General features: G+C 41.5%; 2 protein-coding genes across 2 annotated transcripts; both read left to right on the top strand.

Moving 5' to 3' along the window:
• Window positions 1–4,465: 4,465 nt before the first annotated feature.
• On the top strand, window positions 4,466–8,420 carry otc (ornithine transcarbamylase). Its single transcript, XM_079170506.1, has 10 exons — window positions 4,466–4,647; window positions 4,745–4,883; window positions 5,102–5,183; window positions 5,819–5,906; window positions 6,001–6,154; window positions 6,239–6,361; window positions 6,466–6,519; window positions 6,608–6,757; window positions 7,312–7,449; window positions 7,577–8,420. The coding sequence occupies exons 1-10, from the start codon at window positions 4,577–4,579 to the stop codon at window positions 7,634–7,636; spliced, it is 1,059 nt and encodes a 352-aa protein (XP_079026632.1). The 5' UTR covers window positions 4,466–4,576; the 3' UTR covers window positions 7,637–8,420.
• A 5,933-nt stretch (window positions 8,421–14,353) lies between these two features.
• Window positions 14,354–22,341, top strand: gpr161b (G protein-coupled receptor 161b). Its single transcript, XM_079170556.1, has 6 exons — window positions 14,354–14,444; window positions 15,784–16,171; window positions 17,527–18,248; window positions 18,638–18,745; window positions 19,638–19,763; window positions 19,915–22,341. Exons 2-6 carry the CDS (start codon window positions 15,828–15,830, stop codon window positions 20,193–20,195), a joined length of 1,581 nt encoding a protein of 526 aa, XP_079026682.1. The 5' UTR covers window positions 14,354–14,444; window positions 15,784–15,827; the 3' UTR covers window positions 20,196–22,341.
• Window positions 22,342–23,838: the final 1,497 nt, after the last annotated feature.

Below are 23,838 nucleotides of genomic sequence, written 5' to 3'. Positions count from 1 at the left end.
CTCTGTGGCGTGCTCGAGCAAAGAGGGCGGAGAGTGGGACTGTTGGATTAGGATCAATCAAAGTGTCCAGCAGAAGCATTTCTGTGTAACTTGGCTCTAAAAGGTTCTCTGTGACATCCTCTTCTGGTCTGGGTGCAGCCAGTACCAGCATGTGGTTACCACCACAGGACACCTAAAACGTAAGAAAACACAAGGACGTAATGTAGTTTATTACAGAGGATCCTCTCAATCTGCAGACACACAGGATAAACCACTCAGGAGGTGGACTACAGTCAGACTTTGTGGGTTTAGTGTTCTGCTAAAGGACATTAGACAAACACAGGAGCTGAGGATGACACGACCACCCTGAGCCGTTTCATCACATTCACTTACTAACTGAACACTGTGCTTGAGAAAACGTGCGCAGAGTGTCGGGCTGAACTGGTTGATGAAGTTCTCCGCCCCTAAACCCAGTTTCCCATGCCGACCATCACCAAACGTGTACAGGAGCCCGCTGTCTGTGGAGGACAAACGCTTCACATCAAGCTTGAAGCTTGTGTTCAATCGCTTCACATTGAATTCAGATGATCAGGAAAACATAAGAGGGTAAACAGGCAGCACTATTTTTAAACACTATCATCATGACTAGAATGAGCTTCGGAGATTACTTACTTGTGATGACAGCGGTGTGGTTCTCTCCACAGGCGACATGTTTGATGCTGCTGTTACAAAAGTGCTCCAGTGGTTTTGGCAAATCAGCTTCAAACAGAAACGTCCCGTGGCCCAGCTGACCGTACTGACCTCTGCCAAACGTGTACACATTCTCCTCTGGCACGGCAAAACAGACACAATGGAAGAGACTGCTTTGACGAACAGCAGTGGTGGAAAGAAAGTATACATTTACTGAGTATTTTCACTTATATTTCAGAGAGAAATACTGTACTTTTTACTGCACTACATTTGATTGCTCGGGCTACTTTGTAGTTTGCATTGTGCAAAATTTGCAAACATCTTCATCTTCCAAGTCATTTGTGTCTATTATTGAGCCTGTTTTGATAGAAGTCAAATTGATGAATTTTCTTCAATCGTGTGACCTTTTTCTTACATTTTATAGCAAATTCTTTATTCTGTCTTCTTTCAAGATGTTCACACTCTTCTCTAAAATATTCTTGAAGTTGATTTCTGTTGAAAGCATTAAATATTAAAATGCAGCTTTGAGGGGTTCTGTACAAGGATGAGGAAGGGGCCTTGTCTCTCTCAGAGCTGTGATGCTGGTTGTTGATGTTGTGCTTTATTTCATATTAAGATGATTATTTATGTTTATATGTTAATTATTTAAGTTATAGAAAGGGGTAAGACCATATAAGTGTTTAAGTCTGCCTACTAATTTTCAGACAAATAATATTTACTCATTTAGAATTTATTCTATATGTTTAGTTTTCTTATTATTTGTGAAATGTGCAAAATGAATAAATCTATTTATCTATACCGATCTGCTTACATGTTGAATGTGTGGTGATAAAAATTCAATAAAAAGGCCTGTCTGCATAATGAGTACTTTAATTACATTTTGCTAAAACTGTACTTTTAAGTAAAACTATAAATGCAGGACTTTTAATTGTAATTGTGTTTTCCACACGATGGTATTGACACTTTTACTAAAGTAAAGGATCTGAAGACTTCTTCCACCACTAACAGACTGTATTTCTGATATATGTCAAATATAGATGGTAAAAGAAAAAAAAGATGTCAGCAGAAAAGTGTCTGTACTAAACCTACCTGTGAGTGCCACCGTGTGCTCCCCTCCGCAGCACACCTGGGTGACATGACCCAGAAACCCTTGCACCCGCTGAGGGACTCTGTGATTGGCCAGCTGCTCCACCTGGAGACCAAGCCTTCCATTCGCGCTGTCGCCAAACGTGTAGAGATCTCCATCCGCTAGAGCAAAGCCGACACAACACTGGAGTGTGAAGGCTGGTTAAATGAACACTCAAACTGTCTCTCGTGCTGTGTTTGGTTGGACTGTGTTGTATACCTGTGACAAATGCTGAGTGGTGGTACCCACAGGAGACCCACATCACCGTCTCTCCAACATCCACCTCTGTGGGTTCTGCTGCAAAGCACTCATCTCCTAAACCGATCTGACCCACGGCGTTGTCTCCCCACATGAAGAGCCTCCCGTCCTCTAACAACACACACACACACAAACACACACACACACAGACAATCTAACATCACACAGTTTGGACTTTTGGCATGTTGATCTGATGGAAACACTTGTTACATTATGACTTGTCACTGTTCGGACCTGTTAAGGCAGCTGAGGTGTTGCATCCTGCAGAAAGCATTTTGATTGGTGCATGGTCACAGAAGGGATGCAGCAGGCGAAAGGATGTGGTGTTGTTGCAGTGGCCCAAACCGAGCTGGCCCTCCAGGTTAATGCCAGAAACAAACACACTACCCCGCCCTAGAAATGTACAAAACCGGACTTTAATACAACCAATTCTGGGCCCGTCTGTTCTGTATTTAAGGAATGTCATATGAAATTCTGATGTTATTTGTTAATCATCTTACATGTGCAGACAATTGTGTGATACCTCCCACAAGCTACAAGCTTCACCTTCTCAGACTTTAAGGCTGAAAGGAAAATACAGTGATTTTATATACAGCTTGTAAAAGTGTTATTTCGACCTATAACAATAGAACATAAGTTATATTATATTTTGTATCATTAATCTGAATCTGCAAAGTAACTGAGCTTATTAGTTAAACATAGTGTAGTAGTAGTGTAGTAAAAAGTACAATATTTGCCTCTTTTCTAGTGGCGTAGAAGGACATATAGAAGAAAATGTAAAATACTCAAGTATGATACTTGAGCACAGTACTTGTGTAAATGTAGTTACTTTCCACTCCAGTACAAAACAAGTGATTTGACGATGTTGACCTTGGCTAGACCAGGTGATAAAAGGATTAATCGAGAAATAATTGGCATATTAATCAATAATGAAAATAATCATTATTTATATTTTTGGTGGAAAATAACTCACCTTTCACAGAGGCAGGTTTGCTGGCAGCAGGCTTAAATCCACGCCCCAGTTGGCCACAAGTATTACCACCAAACATGAGCAGCCTGCCATTTTCTGCTGACATAAGAATCATTTAATTACACAAATATTTAACGTTGAACACAGCAATAATTCACGAATAAAAACTGTGCATAATTTGTCTGCACCTGTAATGACAGCAGTGTGCTCTCCGCCGCAAGATAGATGCACTGGCTGATCATTCTTCAACCAGAATTTACTTGGCACATTGTCAGCAAAACTGCTCTTTCCAAATGTGAAGATGGCCCCTGTTTCTGAGGACAAGTGTATGATTCATCTGTTAAACAGTCTTTAGGAAAGGTATATTTAACACGGACTCAAAGGCAGCACTACTCTTCTCTAACTTAACACCAGCTAAATCCCAACCTGACATCTCAAGCCATTTAAGTACCAGCCTGACAGAAATAGCAACAGGTCAACCACACACACACACACACATAGGATGTGTGGACATTAACGGACAGGTAAGTATACCATTCATCACGATAAGTGTTGTATATGCTGGTTAATTGTATGAAGTGCTCTCACCGGGTATGTCCACATCGTCCTGTCCCGTCATCTCCACTGCTCTCCCTCTCACACCTCCTCACCTCCTCACCTGCACCGTATGTCAGTCCCGGTGCTGAATGACGGGAAGATCACGATGACGCGAAAGAGGGACAGGTGATAGCCAGCTGCTCTCCCTGAGCCAACCATGGAAATAAAGTTAGTCATAGGTGAGGAATATTAACATATATATATTGTTTTAAAGTAGCCTACTTAGTGATCAAAGCAGCATATTAATTAGTTCAACGCCATGACAAAACACACTAAAATGAAAACAAATGGACACATTATGTTTCTATGTTATCTATATATATATGTTAAAATGTATCACACACATCTATGACAAGTAACAAGTATTCTATATTTAGATATATTATTACTATTGTGCTTCTGTCACATGGCGTTCCCTTGGGGGGACAGACGAAACGTGTTTTTGTTTGTTTGTTTGTACCAGTAGGCAAAATGCATTTTCGAGATCTCACATAGGTATGAAGGCAATTCATTGACAATGATTAGCCTTCATACATATGTGATACAAATTGTCTCCGGGGGGCTGAAGCAACGTTTCCACAGCAGCTCTGTCCATCAGTAGCCTAGTGGAGCAGCAGGGAGTGTTGTAACGCAGGAAGTACTTGCTTTGAAAACCAGCTGCAACTTTTTTTCTTTTGCATATGAAATACACTCAAAACCCAATTGAATAGTCCACGTGTCACAACACTAGTAACCAAAGAGCGTTAGTCATCCCAGTCCACCTGTCCGTCAACAGACAGTAAACTCTCGCAAGACTGGGAGGAAGCCACGCCTCACTTCCTGGTTCTGTGGCGACGTCACTCAGAGCAGCCCCGCTGCTGGTTGCGCGTGAACTCGGACAAACAGCGAATGAACGTCTAAGCTGATGAAATAATTCCCAACACATGTGTCTTCCATTATAGTTTACCTGAGCTACAATGTCTGCTAAACTACTGTCTGTGAACACCGTTTTCAAATGCTTGAAAACGCTTTCGGCACGAGGGTTTAGGTAAGAAGCTGCAGATAAATGTTATATTAAGTATCGTTAGTAGGCTACATTTAATACTAAGTTACATGCATCGTGTCCTCGTGTGTTGCTTTCTCAGCGGTGGAGCTGCTTCCCTCGGTTCAGTTGACTTAAAGGGTCGCAGCTGTCTCTCTCTGAAAGACTTCAGCTCAGATGAAATCAAGAGGCTGTTGTGGGTGTCAGGGGATCTGAAACATCGGATCAAGCATGAAAAGCAGGTAGCCAACGTTACTAATGTCTGCTGTAGTGTCCATATGTTACATGTCCTCATAGTGGACCATTCAAAGGTAGCTAACGTTACTAATGTCTGCTGTAGTGTCCATATGTTACATGTCCTCATAGTGGACCATTCAAAGGTAGCTAACGTTACTAATGTCTGCTGTAGTGTCCATATGTTAAATGTCCTCATGGTGGCTAATTGTCATTTCTATTTCAGTATCTTCCTCTGCTGCAAGGAAAGTCGATTGCTATGATATTTGAGAAGAGGAGCACCAGAACAAGAATGTCCACAGAAACAGGTGTCCGTTTTGTGTCTGCACTATGCTTCAGTTTAACAATACCACAAAATGATTTGTGCAAAATGATAAATGATTTTAGAAAGGCGGGAAGATGTTATAAAGTCACATTTGCACAATTAAAACAATCTTTTTGGGGGTAAAGATTTGTTTTATTAACATATATTTACTTTACAGTGCAATTGCAATATGTGAGATATGTAAAATGTGCATTCATGCACGAGAAAATAGATTTAAAATAAAGGAAAGGGAAAAATCCACGTGTACAGATACATGCAAATGACCTAGAAGAAAGGTTGATTATAAACAAAATAATGATACAATGGTAAAAGTAGTGATAATGACATTACTAATAATCCTAACCATTTGTAAAAGAAAACATTAAATATGAATGACAACAATCTAATAGAAATGTAACTTCTCACACTGTTAGCAGGGCTGATACTGTGTGTTCAGCGGTGTGAAGGTCATTGTCAATATGGACACAAAAGAACTGCTGAAAGGCAACTTTCAGTCCATCCCAGGGACAAAGAGGTCTACGGTCCACTCCTCTCTTTCCCTGCACTACTCCTTGAAGGGTGTTGTTTTTATTGTTGGCCATTAGGGAAATTGAAGTTGTCATAATATCATAATTCCAGGTTTTGCTCAGCTGGGTGGGCACCCCTGTTTCCTCACTTCTCAGGACATCCACCTCGGAGTGAATGAGAGTAGCACGGACACAGCTAAGTGAGTTTTATATTTATGCTTTCACTTATGGAAATAAACTGGAATTGCTGACACTGACATGTCCGCATCTGGAATCTCTAAACTCCTTCTCCAGGGTTCTCTCAGGGTTCTGCGATATTGTCTTGGCACGAGTGTACAGCCACTCCACGCTGGAGGAGCTGGATAAAGACGCCACCATCCCCATCATTAACGGCCTGTCGGACCTCTACCACCCAATCCAGATTCTGGCTGACTTCCTCACCTTACAGGTACTGCGACTCCTACGCGCACTGCAGTTTTCATCCAGTAAATGATAATGACACAGTGGTTTCTTAATTACCACTCTCCCCCAGGAGCATTACGGGTCCCTTAGTGGTCTAACGGTGAGCTGGATTGGAGATGGGAACAACGTCCTCCACTCCTTCATGATGACTGCAGCTAAATTGGGAGTTCATCTTAAGATTGCTACACCAAAGGTTTGCCTCGTTTGATGTTGTCACGCACATTTGGCCTCTCTTTTAGCGCACTACCTCTACCTCCTTTGTACTGTACAAAGCTAAAGCTGTATTTTAATTCACAGGGGTATGAGCCAGACAAGAGTGTTATTCAAGAGGCACAGAGACTCTCCAAAGAAGTGAGGTGTTCTTCGGGTGTCATCATTCTAAACCGACCCTTTTGTCAAAGGACTTCTTATTCATTCATAACATCGCTTTGTGTCTCAGCATGGGACCCAGCTTGTTCTGACCTCTGACCCGATGGAGGCCGCCCATGGCAGCAATGTTTTGGTCACTGACACCTGGGTGAGCATGGGACAGGAGGAGGAGAAGAAAAAGAGGCTCAAAGACTTTAAAGGTTACCAGATTACAATGCAGGTAACTAAGAACGTTTTCTTTTTACCTGTTCATATTTTTTTTTTACATTTGCTCTTTCCTACGTTGTACTGCAACTGCTTTTTTACTTTCTCAGATGCTCTTTCTTACTTAAAAATCAAAATGGTGTCACCCACAAAACACACCAGTAGCTTTTTGGAGACGGTAGCAGTTGTTTTCGGTCAGTTGTTTTCACAAATTGGTCCCTTTTGACAGCTGGACACACTTGTTGACAGTCTTAAACATGCTCCTTTCTTACTGCCTTTACACAAAGCAGTAGATTTTAATCTTCTGCAAATTGTTTGTATGGTAAAATAGTCTAACAGTAATTACAGACATCATCTGGCTTATAATTCGCAAGCAAGCTTTAAAGAAAAGTCTTGCACCGAGCATGATGATATAATTGATAGGATTTAAAAAAAAAAAAAAAGGTTACAGTAATTATTTTGGTCAATAAGAATATGTCTTTATGTCTGGCAATTAAATACTTTGCAAAGGAGCTCAAATCTATTTAATTTCACTGAGTTGAAATGGGTCTTGGTTCTGGTCCGCTGCAGACAGGAAGTGTTGCCAAACCAGACTGGACCTTCCTGCATTGTCTCCCCCGCAAAATGGAGGAGGTGGATGACCAGGTGTTCTACTCATCCCGCTCCCTCGTCTTCCCTGAGGCAGAGAATAGAAAGTGGACAATCATGGTGAGTAACCTGATTAGTATTTAACGCACAGTTTAATACTGGTATGGGTTAAAATGTTCAGAATGGTCTTTGCCTCCGGTTTGATTCTCCATCTACTGATGATCGTCACAACTGTCTTCTCTTTCAGGGTCTGATGGTGTCTCTTCTGACCGACTACGCTCCACAGATCCCCATGCTCAAGTTTTAACTTTACCATAAGGTGGAGTTTTACTTGCTCGTCATGAAGTGTGACAGTCTTATTGCATGTGCTTCTGCATAGTTCAATGTCTGATTTCACCCACTGATAGCACCATCACAACATTGTTTAATTCACTTCCTGATTTACAGCATGGATGGCACTGTTTGCGTTCCCTCGCTGTTCAATTATAAGCCAAAAATTGATGTTTACATTCTGCCTTTACTGGTATAGAGAACGAGGATTGTTGCGAGCGTAAGTTTTACAGACCTGTTCCTGATAAGTAAAAGATTACCGATCCTTTCTTCAACACACATTCTACATTATGTTTACGTAGCCGCTGCCCCGACATTTTGTTGTAATATTTTTTTGAGGGAACGTATATCAGTTGCTGTGCATAAGCCCATTAAATGCACAACTATACATGATATAACCACAACGTCTCTGGTTTGTTGCATGTCAAAACCCTCTCTCTTCCATCCATGTCAGTAGTCTGTTTCTACTGTATACTATGTACTAAAAGCTAAATGGCAAAAACATACTCTCTACTTATAAAAAGGCATTGTGTGGCATGCCAATTCTCAGTGCAGATTGGTTTTAAAAGGCAATATAGTATTACCATGCAATGTGGTTAAAATGATTTAGGAAATGGACAAAAATACAGGTGTTGTAGCAGCAGGTGAACGTCGTGTTGTACTACTCAACCCTCGTGGTTAAATCCTTATCTCAAAGTCTGAATGTACACAAATGTTCCTTTTACATCTTGCTCTTCACTTATAAAGTCCCCTCTGAGTTTTGTGTGCGTGTGATGCACTGATGATGGAGGCACTATACTAGTTATCTACACTATATCAACATTATCTAGAATTGACAAACTAAATTATGCTCCTACATGTATTTGTTAGTGATAAAAAACAACAATATATTATTCTATAAATATATAACTTTGTGAAAGGAGCCATTTGCTAATTAATTAATTTGATACTTTAAGTACATTTTGCTGATAATACTTATGTACTTTTACTCAAGTAACGTTTTGAATTTAGGACTTTTACTAGTAATGGATTCTTTTTAGACACTAGTATTTCTACTTGTACTTATAGGTAAAATAACTGAATACTTCTTCCACCACTGCTAGCAGGATGTTTATCATAATTCAGTTTTTCTGTTTGGCATATTTTTTAACAAACATATTCCTGTGGACATATTTATTACTTTGGTGACATTTTCTCACATCTTTTATTTTTAGCACTTTAGACTAGAACTCTCGTCGCTATGAGATATTTCTATGACAGTGGCCCCCTTTGAAGCAGAGTTTTGGATTGTGATGTTTACTTCCACATGGATATAGTTGTATTTACCTCCTGTCGGCTCGGCCGCATGGTTTAGGGGCTTTAGGCCATGGCTGCATGCAGAGATGGGCAAAAATACATCAAAATGTATTTTGATACAAAATACAAAATACCCCCAAATAAATGTATTACTACAAAATACAAAATCCTGGTGCCAGAAAATGTAACAAAATACATGTATTTTGAATTTAAAATATAGGAAATACTTTTTTCTGGATTTTCTGTTTTCTCACAATTTGGTATAGCAGAGCATTCAGGTTTGGGCTATAATGTACACAAAGCTCTGGTGAACCCCACAAAAAGGAAGAACAGTCACGGAATGTCAGTGTAACTAAGCAAAGCTATTACAAGACAACAACTTGATTGATTATGTATATATATATTTTTATTAATGGGACTTAACAGCCCATAAACTTTGGCGTTGTATCAACAAGAAAATATTCATCACATATGACATACAAGCTCCCAATCTCCCTCTTCCTATACAGATATATACTGTAATACAAAATACAATGTCTACCCTGTGAACATTAGTTCTTTAAAGAAAGCTGATCTTATACTCGAGGGACTTAAGTCATCCATGCACAAAGATTTCACAATTAGCATCATTTATGTTACACATTCACTGACTGTAAATGGACAGACATACAGGACTGCATCTGCTGCCACTAAAAACACAGTATCATGGGAAGCACTTATTTGGTCAGATAAATCATGTTCTACCCCAGGAGGAGAAGTTACTCTTTCTTATTAGAGTGCTTGAAGTTCAGTGCTTTGATGAGCATTTCTATGATTCTAGAATTTACTCTTTCTTATTAGAGTGCTTGAAGTTCAGTGCTTTGATGAGCATTTCTATGATTCTAGATTTTTAAATAAAAACAGTCTCTGTTGCTATCGGGTGCATGACAACGGACGCGCATAAGTCAGTAAATGTCATGGAAACGTCAACACCACGGCGGTATAGCGAGCGGAGCGGAGCCTTGAGCCTTGACTCGACGGCGGAGCGGAGCCTTGACTCGACGGCGGAGCGGAGCCCTGAGCCTTGACGGCGAAGCCTTGTGCCTTGACGCTGGAGCCTTGCCTTCATGGCGTGTAGACGGCGAAGCCAGATCCTTGACGGCGGAGCCTTGAGCCCCGACGCCGGAGCCTTGCCTTCATGGCTCCGCCGAGCCTGTCGCTCGGCGGAGCAGCTCCACCACTCCGACAGGTTCCGCCGAGTCAGGCTCGGCGGAGCGGCACCGCCGATCCGACAGTATCCGCCGAACGTCCGACAGGCTCCGCCGAGCGACAGGCTCGGCGGAGCGGCTCTGCCGATCCGACAGGTTCCGCCGAGCGTTAGCCTCGGCGGAGCAGCACCGCCGATCCGACAGTCTCCTGAAACTGTCGGCTCGGTGGAGCTTGTCGGCATTGGCGGAGCCTGTCGGCATCGGAGGAGACTGTCGGCATCGGCGGAGTTTGTCGGATTCGGCGGAGTTTGTTGGCATTGGCGGAGGTTGTCTGCTCGGTGCAGCCTGTGCTGGCGGAGCTTGTGGCTCGGCGGAGCTTGGCGGCTTTTCGCGTGCCTGTCGGCCCTAGACGGCGGAGCGGAGCCCGTCGAGTCTGTCTGCACTTGAAGGCGGGCCGAAGCGGGGCAGGGCGGGGCAGAGCGGGACGGGGCGGGGCGGAGCTTGTCGGCAGTTGACGGCAGGAGCGGAGCGGAGCCTGGCAGTTGACGGCGGAACAGGGCGGAGCGGAGCCTGTCGGCAGTTGACGGCGGAGCGGAGCGGGGCGGCGCGGCGCGGAGCGGAGCGGGGCGGAGCCTGTCGGCAGTTGACGGCGGGGCGGAGCGGAGCCGAGCGGAGCCGAGCCTGTCGGCAGTTGACGGCGGAGCGGAGCCTTGACTTGACGGCGAATGGTTTACACATTTGCTGTGCTTAAATTAACACATGAGTGCCTCAGTAAATGTCATGGAAACGACACCACCACGACGCTATAAAAGGTCAGCGGACCTCAGATTGTCACTTTGCATCTGAACTTGGAGACTCGGCGGAGCGGAGCTTGTCGGCTCGGCATTTCACAGCATAATTTACAATAATGTAAACATTTCAACATTAAAATAGATGAGCATACTTTACTATACACGTGTAAACTATTTTAAAACACATGTAAAGTGTAGAATGCTCATCTATAATGCTGAATGTACAATGCTGAATACTTGTTCATTTTCTAACATATTGTTACATGTTATGTTGAACTGTATTACATTGTGAATACAATTCCTTTTAACTTTAAGTTGTTATTGTTGGTTTTATTATGGTCCATCCACCTGTATTTTCAGTCATTCTTTTTACATCAGTTAGAATTAGAACAAAGGTTTAAAAATAACTTAATTACAACCTGCTAACATAACTAACTACACTATTACATTTCAGAGCTATTCACATAACTGTTTTAAAACAACCGACTCCAGATTTGATACATTATAAAGGAAAATGTTGTTTACTGGTGGTGCATTGCAAATGTTATTTAATCTTGATCATTTTAAATGAACCAAACTAAATCCTGAAGAAAACACAAACTGACCCCTTCACCCATATATTACATACATATACATACGTACATATACATATACGTACATATACATACGTACATATACTTCATTTATTAGAAGATTATAATAAATTAACATATCTATACATATCCACCCCAATAACAATTGACCAATGTGTTCAGGCTAAAACAATTACAACCCTAAATTAATCTCTGAATATCACTTTAAAATGTTAAAGGTGCACTTGAGAGCAACTCATATTTGTGGGATGATAATTTTCAAACATTTTTAAATATAGGAATCAAACATGCATTATAATATTTCCATGGATTCAGTGATTCAACTCTGATCTGACCTGCAAAGCATATTTTGGATGCTGTAAAATACATGTGATGTGCTTTGTATTCATATTTGCGGTGATGTAAACTAATATCTGGGGAAATGTATATATGGGGAAGAATGTGACCCATACAGGATGTAGTCACATTGTTGTTCACTTATTTATTTCATTTTGACTTGGGAGAGAGTTCTTCGAGATCGCCAAGATCCGTTATCACATCATGATGACTTCCTGTACGAGTGCTATCGATTCTGCCGACACGGAATCATTTATTTACAAGACCTTCTCGAGCCATACATTGAACACCACACGCCGCATATGAAGGCAAATCACTGTCAAAATCCGAGAGTGCGAATGAGATCCATGCGCGCGCGAAAATCAAACAGCCGCGAGCGTATTTTACTTTGACGAGCACTTTTATATCACTCCGCGAGCAAAAGTCCGTCTCGCGCGAGCAAAAGATATCACTCTGACGCAGATGCTAGGTCTGATAGAGGTGTTTTCAATTCAATTTAATAGCGTTATTAAATACAAAATGTGTTAAAGTCAAGTTGCTCAGATTGGTTTAAATTCACTCCATCATTCTATTACAGACAATGTGTGTTTGATAGTCAAACCTCTTGTGACAAACAGCTGAAAGACACTTTTTGATCTTAATTGATTAAAACATGATGATCATATTTAATCATACTGTTGTGTTTACAGAAGTTAAGAGATATAATATGAGCAACAATTTGGACCCGCTCAAGGATCTGGAGCCGAGATTAGGGACCACTATTTGTATATTAACTGTTTACCCAACTTAAATCACTAACAAGTAATTAGTGGATGAAAAAGTATTCAGATCCTCACTGCAGTAAACGTACTAATAACATACTGATGAAACAATAATCCACTATGATTAAAATACCTGCAATCGAAACCTTAGTCAAGTATGTTATTATCAGCAAAATGTACTTTATGTGCAGAAAGTAAAAGTACCCGTGCAGTAAAATGTACATTATTTGCCCCTGACCTGTAGTGCAATCTGAAAATCTGAAAAGTCAGAGTGATATCCGGTTTATCCAAAGACGAGGTTTGTAACCAATTATATGTAGAGATACAAGGGAGACTGGGTCCGCCCACTTACTGTCAAAAAGAAAAACTACTCGCGAGCGAGCAGGAAAAAGACACATCATATGTTCTACAATAAGAACATTTCATATCATTATGCCTTCAACACAGAAGCAGATCCACTCTGCTCAGTTTCTGGAGATTCTCCACGTGAAGTTGCTTTGCTTAAATAGCTAGCTACTCGACTGATAAGTTAACTTGCTAAACACTGGCTATGCACTAGCCTAGACAGCATGCTAGCGTCATTAGCATATTAGCATCGATCGCTAGTGTAAGCTATTATGTTGAGTATGTTAAGAAGCAGGGTTCCTATATATGTGTTTGGGCTTTTATTGTGAAGGAGAAGACGGAAAGAGAGAGAGAGTGGAGAAGTGTGAGTTTGAATTAAAGTGGCTGCCTCTTGGCGCTGAATACGGAGCTCGTGGTTCTGTGTTATTATTATTATCCACACATATATGTGCAAAGTAAACCCTCGGCTACACTAGCATGTTAGCATCGATCGCTAGCTTGATATTATAACCATCACCATGTATATACAATAGGCTACAATATTTTACTTGACAGACAATCCGTTGAACTTGAAGATCTGAAGACTGAACTCGTGAACTGTTTTTTGATTCGTGGAGAAAGTATTTTGAGTATTTTAAATACAAAATTACTCCACTCTAATGTATTTTGTTACAAATTACGTTAGATTTTTAATCGGCCTTATCAAATACAAATTACAAAATACTCAAAAGTAATTGAAATACGTATTTCAATTACAAGTAATAGAAATACTGCCCATCTCTGGCTGCATGGATGTATGGAGGTGAGAGTGCGCCGTCCGATGGAAGCAGACGGTAACGTCCCGGCTCGCTGATTGGACAACGTAAGATGACGTTCTGACGCGTTGTTGATGTGCGGGAAGCTTTGATCCACGTGGGTGGTCCACTCAGATCAAAACGATGCGTAACAGCTTCATTCATAAACACCACCAGCCTGTCATTTAGGATATACACATGCGCACATTGATTTTTTTATTTTTTTTTAGTAACATCAATACAAACGCCTACACTAACTACATGGCGCATCTGAAACAGAATAATTATTAACTATTCAGGTTTTCAACACTCACAGTGTTATGATGATTAAAACGCGCACAACGTGTGTATGCAGCTACAGGTTAATCACGGAGGTAACAATGCTAGAAATGGCGAAATGAGACCACCCACACACTGAAGGAGTCTGCGAGGAGAGGGAGTAGAAGCTGAGGTGGGAGGAGGAGGAGGAGGAGGAGGAGGACGCCATTGCAGCCGCAGCTGGCCGCCTGTGATTTAGGAGGGACTAACGTTATTGAACTATGTCGAGGGGCTTCTTTGGACATTTTTCAGGCTCAGCCCTCAGTCACCGCTGCGGGGTTGTAGCGTGAAAACAGACGAGCAGGATGGACTGTTCACCTTCGACGAGGAGACAATGTGGAGCCGCCGCGCCGAACCGAAGCAGGTAAAAGTTGAGGAGGGAGCGCTGTGTTTCGGGGGGACAATGGGAGAAAGTTTGAGCTAACAGAGGCTAACTAACGTTAGATGTTTTAGCTTCTGCTAGCGGGCTGAAACTAGCGGTGCACCCTCCTCACGCTTTAACAAAGTTTACATTCATCAGCGTGGAGCTAGCGGTGCAGGAGACTTACATTTCTAGGATAAACGTGTCACTTTACGTTAACTCTCTGTAAAGATAACCGAGTAACGTTAACACCGAGGTGGGAGATGACAACCAATGTGTTTATTCCGCTAAAATAACGTTAACAACTGAAGCTAACGGTGGGCGAGGTAGCTAGCCATGCATTTAAATGTGAAACATTTCAACTCACGTTAAAGTTACTTTGCTTAAACTTTAACTCTGCAAACATGCGGTTTATTAGTACGCAATTCCTTATTTACATGTTACAACCTCTGCCAATGATGCTGCAAAGTAAAGCTAGAGGTAGAAATACTATTTATATCCTTAAAAGTAGAAATACAACAGTGTAAAACTACACTAACTACTTAAGCATTGTTATCTTCCCCCGTCAATGTTGTATTATTATTTATTAGCTACAATGTTGCATAAATGTGTAAGAAGCATTCTAATGTTGTAGCTGATGGAATTGAAAGCTTCTATTGACAACTTTACACACAGCTGGACAGTTTAAGATACAAATATATCTTATTTGTCAAATCTATGATATGTTTTGTATTTAAAATGCTAATCTTCAAAGTAACTGCAGCTGTCATATAAATATATATAATGTCTCCCTCTGAAATGTTGTGGTATTAAACTATGAAGTAGTACACAATGGAAACACAAGTACCTCGATACTGTGTGTCGAGTACAATACTTGATGAAATATACTAAACGTTACAAAACATTTTGGGAAGCCGCTGGTTTCAACTGATTTCCGTTGAAATGTGTAATCGATCACTCACTATGAACATAAAGTCTGCCGTAATGTTAATAAAACAGTATTATTAAAATGAGGTCATGCAGTACATGCATCTCAATACAATCTGACCTTAATGGAGCTGAAATGACAGAACAATTAATTGGCAATGATAATTGATTTCTCATTTAATTCAATTATCACACAAAAGGGCCAAACATTCTCTGGTTCCAGCTTCCTAAATGTGAGGATTTGCTGCTTTTTCCGTTTTTACTTTGACCTAAATATCATAGTTGGTTGAAAGAAATTGTAACAGGCATTTTTTTCAGCCATGAAAAATAGCTATGAAAACAGTGGTTCTTTGCACCCCAACAACTGCATTCCCACACAGCAGTAAAGTAACATTCTCCTTCTTTCCACTAACAGTCGCCAACCCTTCCTACACCTGTCTGGTGGCCCAGCCTCGCACCATGAACACCAGTAGGAACTGCACCACAGTGGGGAACGGTGATGGTCTGGCTGCCCTGGAGTCGGTCTCCATTGTAACCATCACACTCCTCGCCTGCCTGGGGAACCTGTTGATCGTGGCGACCCTCTATCGCAGGCCTTATCTGCTCACGCCCAGCAACAAGTTTGTGTTCAGCCTGACCGCGTCCAACCTGCTGCTGTCCACGCTGGTGCTGCCGTTTGTGGCCGTGAGCTCGGCAAAGAGGGAGTGGGTGTTCGGGGTCGTGTGGTGTAACTTCACCGCGCTGCTCTACCTGCTCATCAGCTCTGCCAGCATGCTTACCCTCGGAGCCATTGCCATCGACAGGTTAGTGCTGGATCATTGTTGAAGTCAGACGTACTTAACTAATAATGATTATTACTTCCTTTTGGTTCGTCACTATGGGCACCTCATATTACATATAGTACATTTATTGTCTCCAGACTCGTGCCCTTTAGCAAGTCACTTAAACACTCAGACCAAACGATACATTTTTATTCATAAAGCACAGGTGAAAGTGTAACTTTTCCCCCAGAGTGAGCATGAGGTTTAGCAGCACATGTTTCTGTTTCTAAGATTCACTTGAATTTGCATTAAATTTACTTTAGGAAATGTCACAGTTTCTGGTGCATTTCCCTTTAAAGGTCAGTATGCAGCCTGGTAAATAAGGTTGGTTAACCACACACTCAGCTCGTGGTATTTTCCTGGAGATTTTCCCAGCTCAAGTGACGAGCATTAGACCGACTCACACAAAGTAACTTTAAATGTGCACTGATATGAATGCACCGTTCAGCTGAGATTATGTCCATTAGTTCCTATTTTTAGAAATAAGAAGCGGATTCACAATTAAAACAGCCCGCACGCATAAAGATTGATATTCTGAACTCGACCACTTTTTCGACACAGACTGTAACCTTTTCTTTTTTTTTTGTTGTTGACTAGATATTTACTATTTAGCTTATTTTAGACAGTTTTTTTTGTACATTTGGAGAGATCACTTTTGTCTAATATAAATATAGGAGAAAGTTTATATTTCTCTATGTAGGGTGTCAACAAATCTATCTCTTGGTATCAGTACTGTAAAGCTACAACTTAACTAAGGAACACCCGTTTTTAAAGAGATTATCTACGTGATTTATCAAGCAACAATAAGCATACCAAACATTCCCTAGCTCCAGCTTTATATTCCTAAGATTTGACAATGTCCCCTTGGGGCTCTGGGAAATCTTAAACTGCATTTTAATAGACTAAAAGATTAAGAGATTTGTTAAGAAATAATCTGCTAGTTAATCTGTTATATATATTTTTTTGCGTTGGTTGAAATTGACATTGAATTTGCCTCTGGGTAAATGCTATTGTTAGGTTGTCAGGGATCACACAGGACTGTGAAATGTAGTTAAGGTCTACTGTAAATCAGCTCTGTAGCATACAGCCCTCACTGTTCCCACTGCTGTCCTAATTACCCTCGTCACCTTTGGGAGTTTGTGCTTACAGTGCATGTTTTTGTTCTCCCGCCAAGCCTCCTTTTCTATTGTATGCGGCTTTTTGGAGAAACACTTGGCAGCATTGTTGAGTGCAGCTTACAGCTGTTAGCTTCCGTATCGCTCACTGACATCTGAGCAGTCTCTGTGCGTGGACCAGAGGGCTCCCTTCCTAACTGTGTTCTCCTCTCGTCCGTACAGGTACTACGCAGTGCTTTACCCGATGATCTACCCCATGAAGATCACAGGGAACCGGGCAGTCGTGGCCATCGCCTACGTGTGGCTGCACTCCCTGGTGGGCTGCCTGCCTCCTCTGTTCGGCTGGTCCTCCTTCGAGTTTGACTGCTTCAAGAGGACCTGCGTTGCGTCGTGGCACAGAGAGCCGAGTTACACGGCCTTCTGGGTCATCTGGTGCATCCTCCCCCCCTTATTCATCATGCTCGCCTGTTACGGTGTCATTTTCCGCGTCGCCCGCATGAAAGCCCGGAAAGTACACTGTGGGACAGTTGTTGTGGCCCACGAGGACTCCACTGGAGTTCAGAAGAACGGACGTAAAAACTCGAGCACGTCGACGTCCTCTAATGGAAGCCGGCGGAGCCTCGTGTACGCAGGGAGTCAGTGTAAGGCCTTCGTCACCATCTTGGTGGTGGTCGGCACCTTTCTCGTGACCTGGGGGCCGTATGTCGGGGTGGTGTGTAACGAGGCTTTGTGGGGACAAGGGAGTGTGTCTCAGGGACTGGAGACGTTGGTCGCGTGGCTGTCTTTCTGCAGCGCCGTGTGCCACCCGTTCATCTACGGCCTGTGGAATAAAACGGTGAGGAAGGAGCTGCTGGGGATGTGTTTCGGAGATCGCTACTACAGAGAGTCGTTCGCCACGCGGCAAAGGACGTCCCGCCTCTTCAGCATCTCCAACAGAATCACAGGTGGGTGTACAGCAGGGGCTCCCTTTGTCATGCAGATCAATTCAAATGAAGGTGGACGTCATTTTTTTAAAAATATTTATTTATAACCACTTTATGTAAAGACACCAAATCATAGACAAAAAGAAAAACGTTCAGGAAGATACAAATAGACAGAGTCAAAACAAGGACAACAAAGCTGTACAAAGATAAGAAAACATATTACTATTATGTACAGAGAAGGTCGGTACAATGTTTATTTACAGATTAAACTGTAAACGGACACATTAGTAAAGGGGTGTTAGTGTAATATGTGGTTTATGTACAGTGTTTAAAGCCTGTTTTGATGTACATTTGTGTGTTTAATGTGTTGTATGATGTTGTTCAACGAGATCTTGCTTGTGTTCTTTCAGATTTGGGCATGTCCCCGCACCTGACCGCTATGCTGGCCGGTGGAGGGCATCTGCTGGCCCCAGGAAGCAGCACCGGGGATACTGGCTTCAGTTTCACTCAGGACTCGTGTAAGTGTTGCATACAGGGAAAAAACGTCCTCTGTGTGTCCTAACCCAACACAATATAATCATTTTACTAAACCTCCTAAAGCCCGAGGTAACGTCTTCCAACTACTTATTTTGACCAATCAACAGTCACAAACCCAAAGGTGGATCTGTTCACTGTTGTTAAAAGCTGGAACCAAAGAGTGTTTAGTTATTTTAGTTCATCTTTCAAGCAAAAATATCAGTCATGTATCACGTAGTTGCCAATTAATTTTCTGTTGATTGATTAATTGTTCCAGCTGTTGAGTTTGCTCAAAAGTCTTTCCCATAAAATCTGTAAATCTTCTCCATATACTGTACATACTGTATTGTCATATGGGCTCAAAACCAGCAAGGGTTGCAACGAACAATCGGTTAAATGTTGAACCTTGAACCAGAGATTATTTTTTTAAACATTTTTCTTGATGAATTACTTAAACATTTAATTCATTGTTTCAGAACTACAATAATAATCATTTGTCCTTTGTCAGCAGAAGATGCATCTTTACTGACAAACGTGTTCATGCCTTTTAAAACTCAACTGTTCATCTTAACATGAACAGAAAATGATTCATGACACGCGTAAACATAATGTTTGAAACTCTATTGCGTCATGCTCCCACAGCGTTGTTCCAGTCGCCCTCACATTCCTGTCTCACAGCTCATGTTTACGGTTCAGGATGGCAAGTAATGTCATGTGTGATACAAAGAAACGTCTGATTATCTCCTTTGTGTTTAGAGCTGCGCGGTATGGCCAAGATCTGCTGATGATATACTCTACCATATCGCATGGTTTCTGGTAATTCAATAAATAAATGGTCTATATGAAACAACAATCAATTAACCCGCCTTTTTTCCTGTAATGTCTCCCGCACAGGCACAGACGTGATGCTGCTGGATGACTTCTCCACAGACGGCTCCTCCCACCCACAGCAACACGGGAATCCGTCCGGGAAGAGGAGGAGCTCCGTCACCTTTGAAGACCAGGTGGAGCAAGCCAAAGGTATCATTTCCACCGCTGCACAAAGAGATCAGAGGGGAAGGGAGTTCCCTCCATACACACTGAGGGTTTGAAGAGTGACTCTGTGGTCAGCAAGCTACAAAACAGAACTTGTTTGTCTGATAATATCCGTGTTTTTCTTTTTCCTCCTCAGCTGAAAACACAAGCACGTCCTCGGTTCAAATCCACGCAGAGGTGCACAAGTCTCTCGACATCTTCGCCTCCTGCCTGGCGAAGGCGATCGAGAACGACGCTAAGCTCGCCCTGTTCGGGGAGGATCTGGCTCTCCCGGGGGGACTGTTTACGACGAGAGCGGCACCGAGACCCAGATACCTGGACGGTCAGAGACTGAGGCTGGAGAGTATCGATGAGGGGATCGTTAAAGATGACAGAGCGGAAGAAGAAGAGCAGGAGGTGGAGGAAAAACCGGCCTGAACGCAAGCAGGTGTGTGGACATGTTTTTAGACTCAGTTTATTAGTGAACCGCACGGGTTTCACACCCTCAACACGACTATATGTGACCAGTTAAGAGTGGTGCTCGTCATGCTCTGTAGTGCAGTTTATGATCCTGATCTGTCCACACATGGGTACTTCATACTTGAAATTATTAGGAAACGGGAAGAAGCACATTATTAATTCCACTATGTTGTACCAAGTGCACACCATCAGCGTCTTTGCAAGCTTTTGTGTGGCATCATGTAATCAATAGGAAGCCTTAACTACTGTAACCTAAATGATCGGATTGTTGTAGTAATTTGTTTATTGCTCTATATTATGGTATGTCCATAACGTGTGCCATCATCAGGCTGGAAAGAATGCATTTGTTTCAGTCTGTTATCAGATCATTTTAAACTTTCTCTTTTATTACATGAAAGGAAGTTTCAAACCCAAATTCTATATTCAGGTACAGACGAAGGTGTGCTTGTACTGCACACCGATGCTCCATAAACACAGGTGTTTCCACTTATTGTGCCCACAGAGTTGGACATGTGAGAGTTAAAATACTGGACATTGACAATGAAACGCCATATCCATTACTTCTGGTTTTAATTAGCTTCAATGATGGACTTTGGCAGATGTGAGGCGTCTATATTTATTTAATATCACAGAAGTGTCAAAGTAGGATGTATCGGAGCTTTCAGAAGTTTCCAGTCATAAACTAAAAGTGTGACCCCACTATTACGATATGACATGTAAGTAGAGCTCTCGTCTGGCATAATCAGTGAAAGGCCTTTAATGTAATAAAAGGGGAATTTTAAAGGGAGCATACAACACTGTTGGGTGATAGAAATCACAGTTATAGTTTGTCATTTGGAGAAGATGGATTTGTGTTTTCAAACTGATAGTTCAAAAGAATTAAAGTAAGCAGAAGGCCTTCCTCTGACACAGACTGAAAAATACAACGTGTTTACATATGGCTTACCCGTGTTAAGTGCTACGTATGAAATAGTCATATTTAGCGAGGTCCTTTTCATAGCAGTCATATCGACATGTCATTGCAGGGTAAACACAGCTGAGTTGATTACATTAGTTGTGGTCCCGTTAATTAATTTTTATCATCTACACCTGTGTTATTAGTCTAAACGATGGGGATGTTTCAGAGTCCTGATACTGCGCCTGCTGGCTCACTGTCGCAGTGTACTGGGACACCTGAATAGAACAGAGCCATCGTTAATGTTATTAGTAACACCTGTGCTTTTCCTGCTGTGGAAGAGGCCTATTGATGGGGATTGAAAACACAACATTGCCTGTAGGCGTTGACTGCTGTCTTGTCCAAAGGTTATCTGAGGAAATGTATTTTAATAGTACATTCTGTATTGTAATTCATAAGAAAACTTCTATAGTGATACAGTTTGTCCATGTATTGCTCAGCCCTGAGCTTTATCATATGAATCTGTTGGTGAACATTTGTAGTGTTGATACGGTCCAGGCAGAGCGGTAAGAAACGGGGACAGTCCTGACATTTCATTATTAGCAGCTACAGTAATTACACTTGCAGTATGTGCTTGCTCACATAGAAACTACTCTCATTGTGTGTCAGAGAAGGCGATTATTACTGCATGGTCAGTATTTTTACTTACCAAAAAAGCAGTATATTTAGAAACTATCAAATGGGTTAATGAAGTCCAAAATTAGGTTATATGGAGACGGATTGTTATCAGTGTTTCAGAGGTTGTTATATTAAAGCTGCATTGGCAAAGGCCTACATTTCATATTGTGCACACTGTGCAGTGGTCTTTAAAAGTCAAAGAATAATTAATGGTGTGTGTCGAGTTGTCTTAAGGAAAAACTGGTCTTAATAAAACAAACAGTTTTAGTAAATATTCATTGGTGCATGTGGTTTACCTCAGCTTATACACTCCATCACTCCCTTTACTATCATGAAAGAAGCTCTAGAGGACATTTGTAATAAGTAGAGTGCTTCAGTCTTACCTCGTATCTTTTATATTATGTTTGAACGGTACTATACACAAGTGATGTAACCTTTTGATTTTCACTATACAGTTTAAAGTATTAATAGAAATATTTGCATTAAAGTTTTGTATCAAGATTCTTCTATTAAAATGTTTTCATAAAAATGTTCAGAACTCATTTTCTATTTATTATTTTTCTTTTGATGCCGTGAAGCTTGAACCATGTTGGCGTCTAAACACTCATTCACTTCAAGTCAAATCCCCAGTTAGGACTCAAAAATCAAGAGGGTCGTTTACAGTTACGTGTTCTTACAGTCAGACTGTTTACAGCAGTACTACCGTATACATGAATGGAGTTGTGTAAAGCTGTTAGAGGGAGCAGCACTAAATATCAAGTGATGTCTCTTGAGCCAGCGCGGTCTGAAGACTACACGTTTGAGAAGAAATAAAGTTGGAGAGAAATGCGCTTAAAGTTACTTTGAGGAACTTATAACTAGGGATGGGTATCGTTTGGGTTTTTTCCGATACCGGTGCTAAAACGATACTTTTAAAACGATACCGGTGCCTAAACGGTGCCTGAACCGATACTTTTTTTATTTCCAAGTCAAATTTAACAATATATTTAACTGTTTAAAGTATACTATACATATTAGTGCTGGGCAACGATTACAATCTTTAATCGCATGGAATTTTTGCGATTAATCTCATTGTTATGGCAAAGTTCAATAATTAATTCAAAGGTAGTGTATTGTGCACTTTTATTTTAAAAGTACTGCTATATGAACAAAAGTGCAATAACATTTGGTTTGCAAACACTTTAAACAAATAAGGTTCTTTTTAACAGCAGTATTCCCTTTACACAGAGCAGTTATATCTCTTCACTATCTGTGCTCAGTGTGTGACTTCATGTGAAACGTTCCACTGCTGTGCAACAGGAATACAATGTTTCAGCACGTTTCATCTAAATGTGTGTCGTCTTCATGACAGAGCATGTGAATGCAGCTCTACTGTTCATCAATATAATGCTGTAACTCAGAGGTGATGATGGTTACCCAGCGATCAAAGAATAAAGACACACTTACGCACAATGTAGGTGTGTTTTCCCTTTAACTCACGAGATGCAGGTAGCATGTTTTATACTTAATGTCAATTTAATTCATACTTTGTTGGCATCTTATTCTGAAAATCGGATGTTCCTCTGAAGAAACCGGATGTTGTCTCACGTTAAATCTTTCCGCTAACTTTCAAAGTCCTTCGCTCGCTCCCGATCTGTGCCGTTTGAATGCGTTTACCGTGAATTTCAGCGTATAGGTCACTAACATGTAAGTGTCTGCTGAGTTGACCACGGAGACCTGAGTGTCTGCTAACTTTACCGCAGCGATGTCCAGTAGTCTCCATTCCTCCACCGCTGCCAGTGAGCAACGGACTTTCAAAATAAAAACAGCCACACTTTTGACACTTTACCTTTCGGCATTTTCTCTGTTAAAAGGTTGATGGCTAGCTAGCTACTGTATCTATACAAACGGTAGCTATCGTTACCTGCTGCCAGGACGGAGTCATCAGAGTAGTGTTAAAAAAAAGTATTTCAATCGGCTCAGGCACCGAAAAGAAGCACCGAAATCTGCGTTGCGTTTCGGTCCGGTAGGTATCGGTCATATAGGTAC

This window comes from Pholis gunnellus (genome assembly GCF_910591455.1).
Source record: "Pholis gunnellus genome assembly, chromosome: 12".
In the NCBI taxonomy this organism is placed as follows: Eukaryota; Metazoa; Chordata; class Actinopteri; order Perciformes; family Pholidae; genus Pholis; species Pholis gunnellus.
This window is presented reverse-complemented; position numbering and strand designations above follow the sequence as displayed.

Coding starts and splice junctions, on each gene's coding strand:
- otc (XM_079170506.1), top strand. CDS start 4,577: ATGTCTGCTAAACTACTGTCTGTGAACACCGTTTTCAAATGCTTGAAA. Junction 4,648..4,744: donor CTTTCGGCACGAGGGTTTAG/GTAAGAAGCTGC, acceptor TTGCTTTCTCAG/CGGTGGAGCTGCTTCCCTCG. Junction 4,884..5,101: donor GGATCAAGCATGAAAAGCAG/GTAGCCAACGTT, acceptor TTTCTATTTCAG/TATCTTCCTCTGCTGCAAGG.
- gpr161b (XM_079170556.1), top strand. CDS start 15,828: ATGAACACCAGTAGGAACTGCACCACAGTGGGGAACGGTGATGGTCTG. Junction 18,249..18,637: donor CATCTCCAACAGAATCACAG/GTGGGTGTACAG, acceptor GTGTTCTTTCAG/ATTTGGGCATGTCCCCGCAC. Junction 19,764..19,914: donor CCAGGTGGAGCAAGCCAAAG/GTATCATTTCCA, acceptor TTTCCTCCTCAG/CTGAAAACACAAGCACGTCC.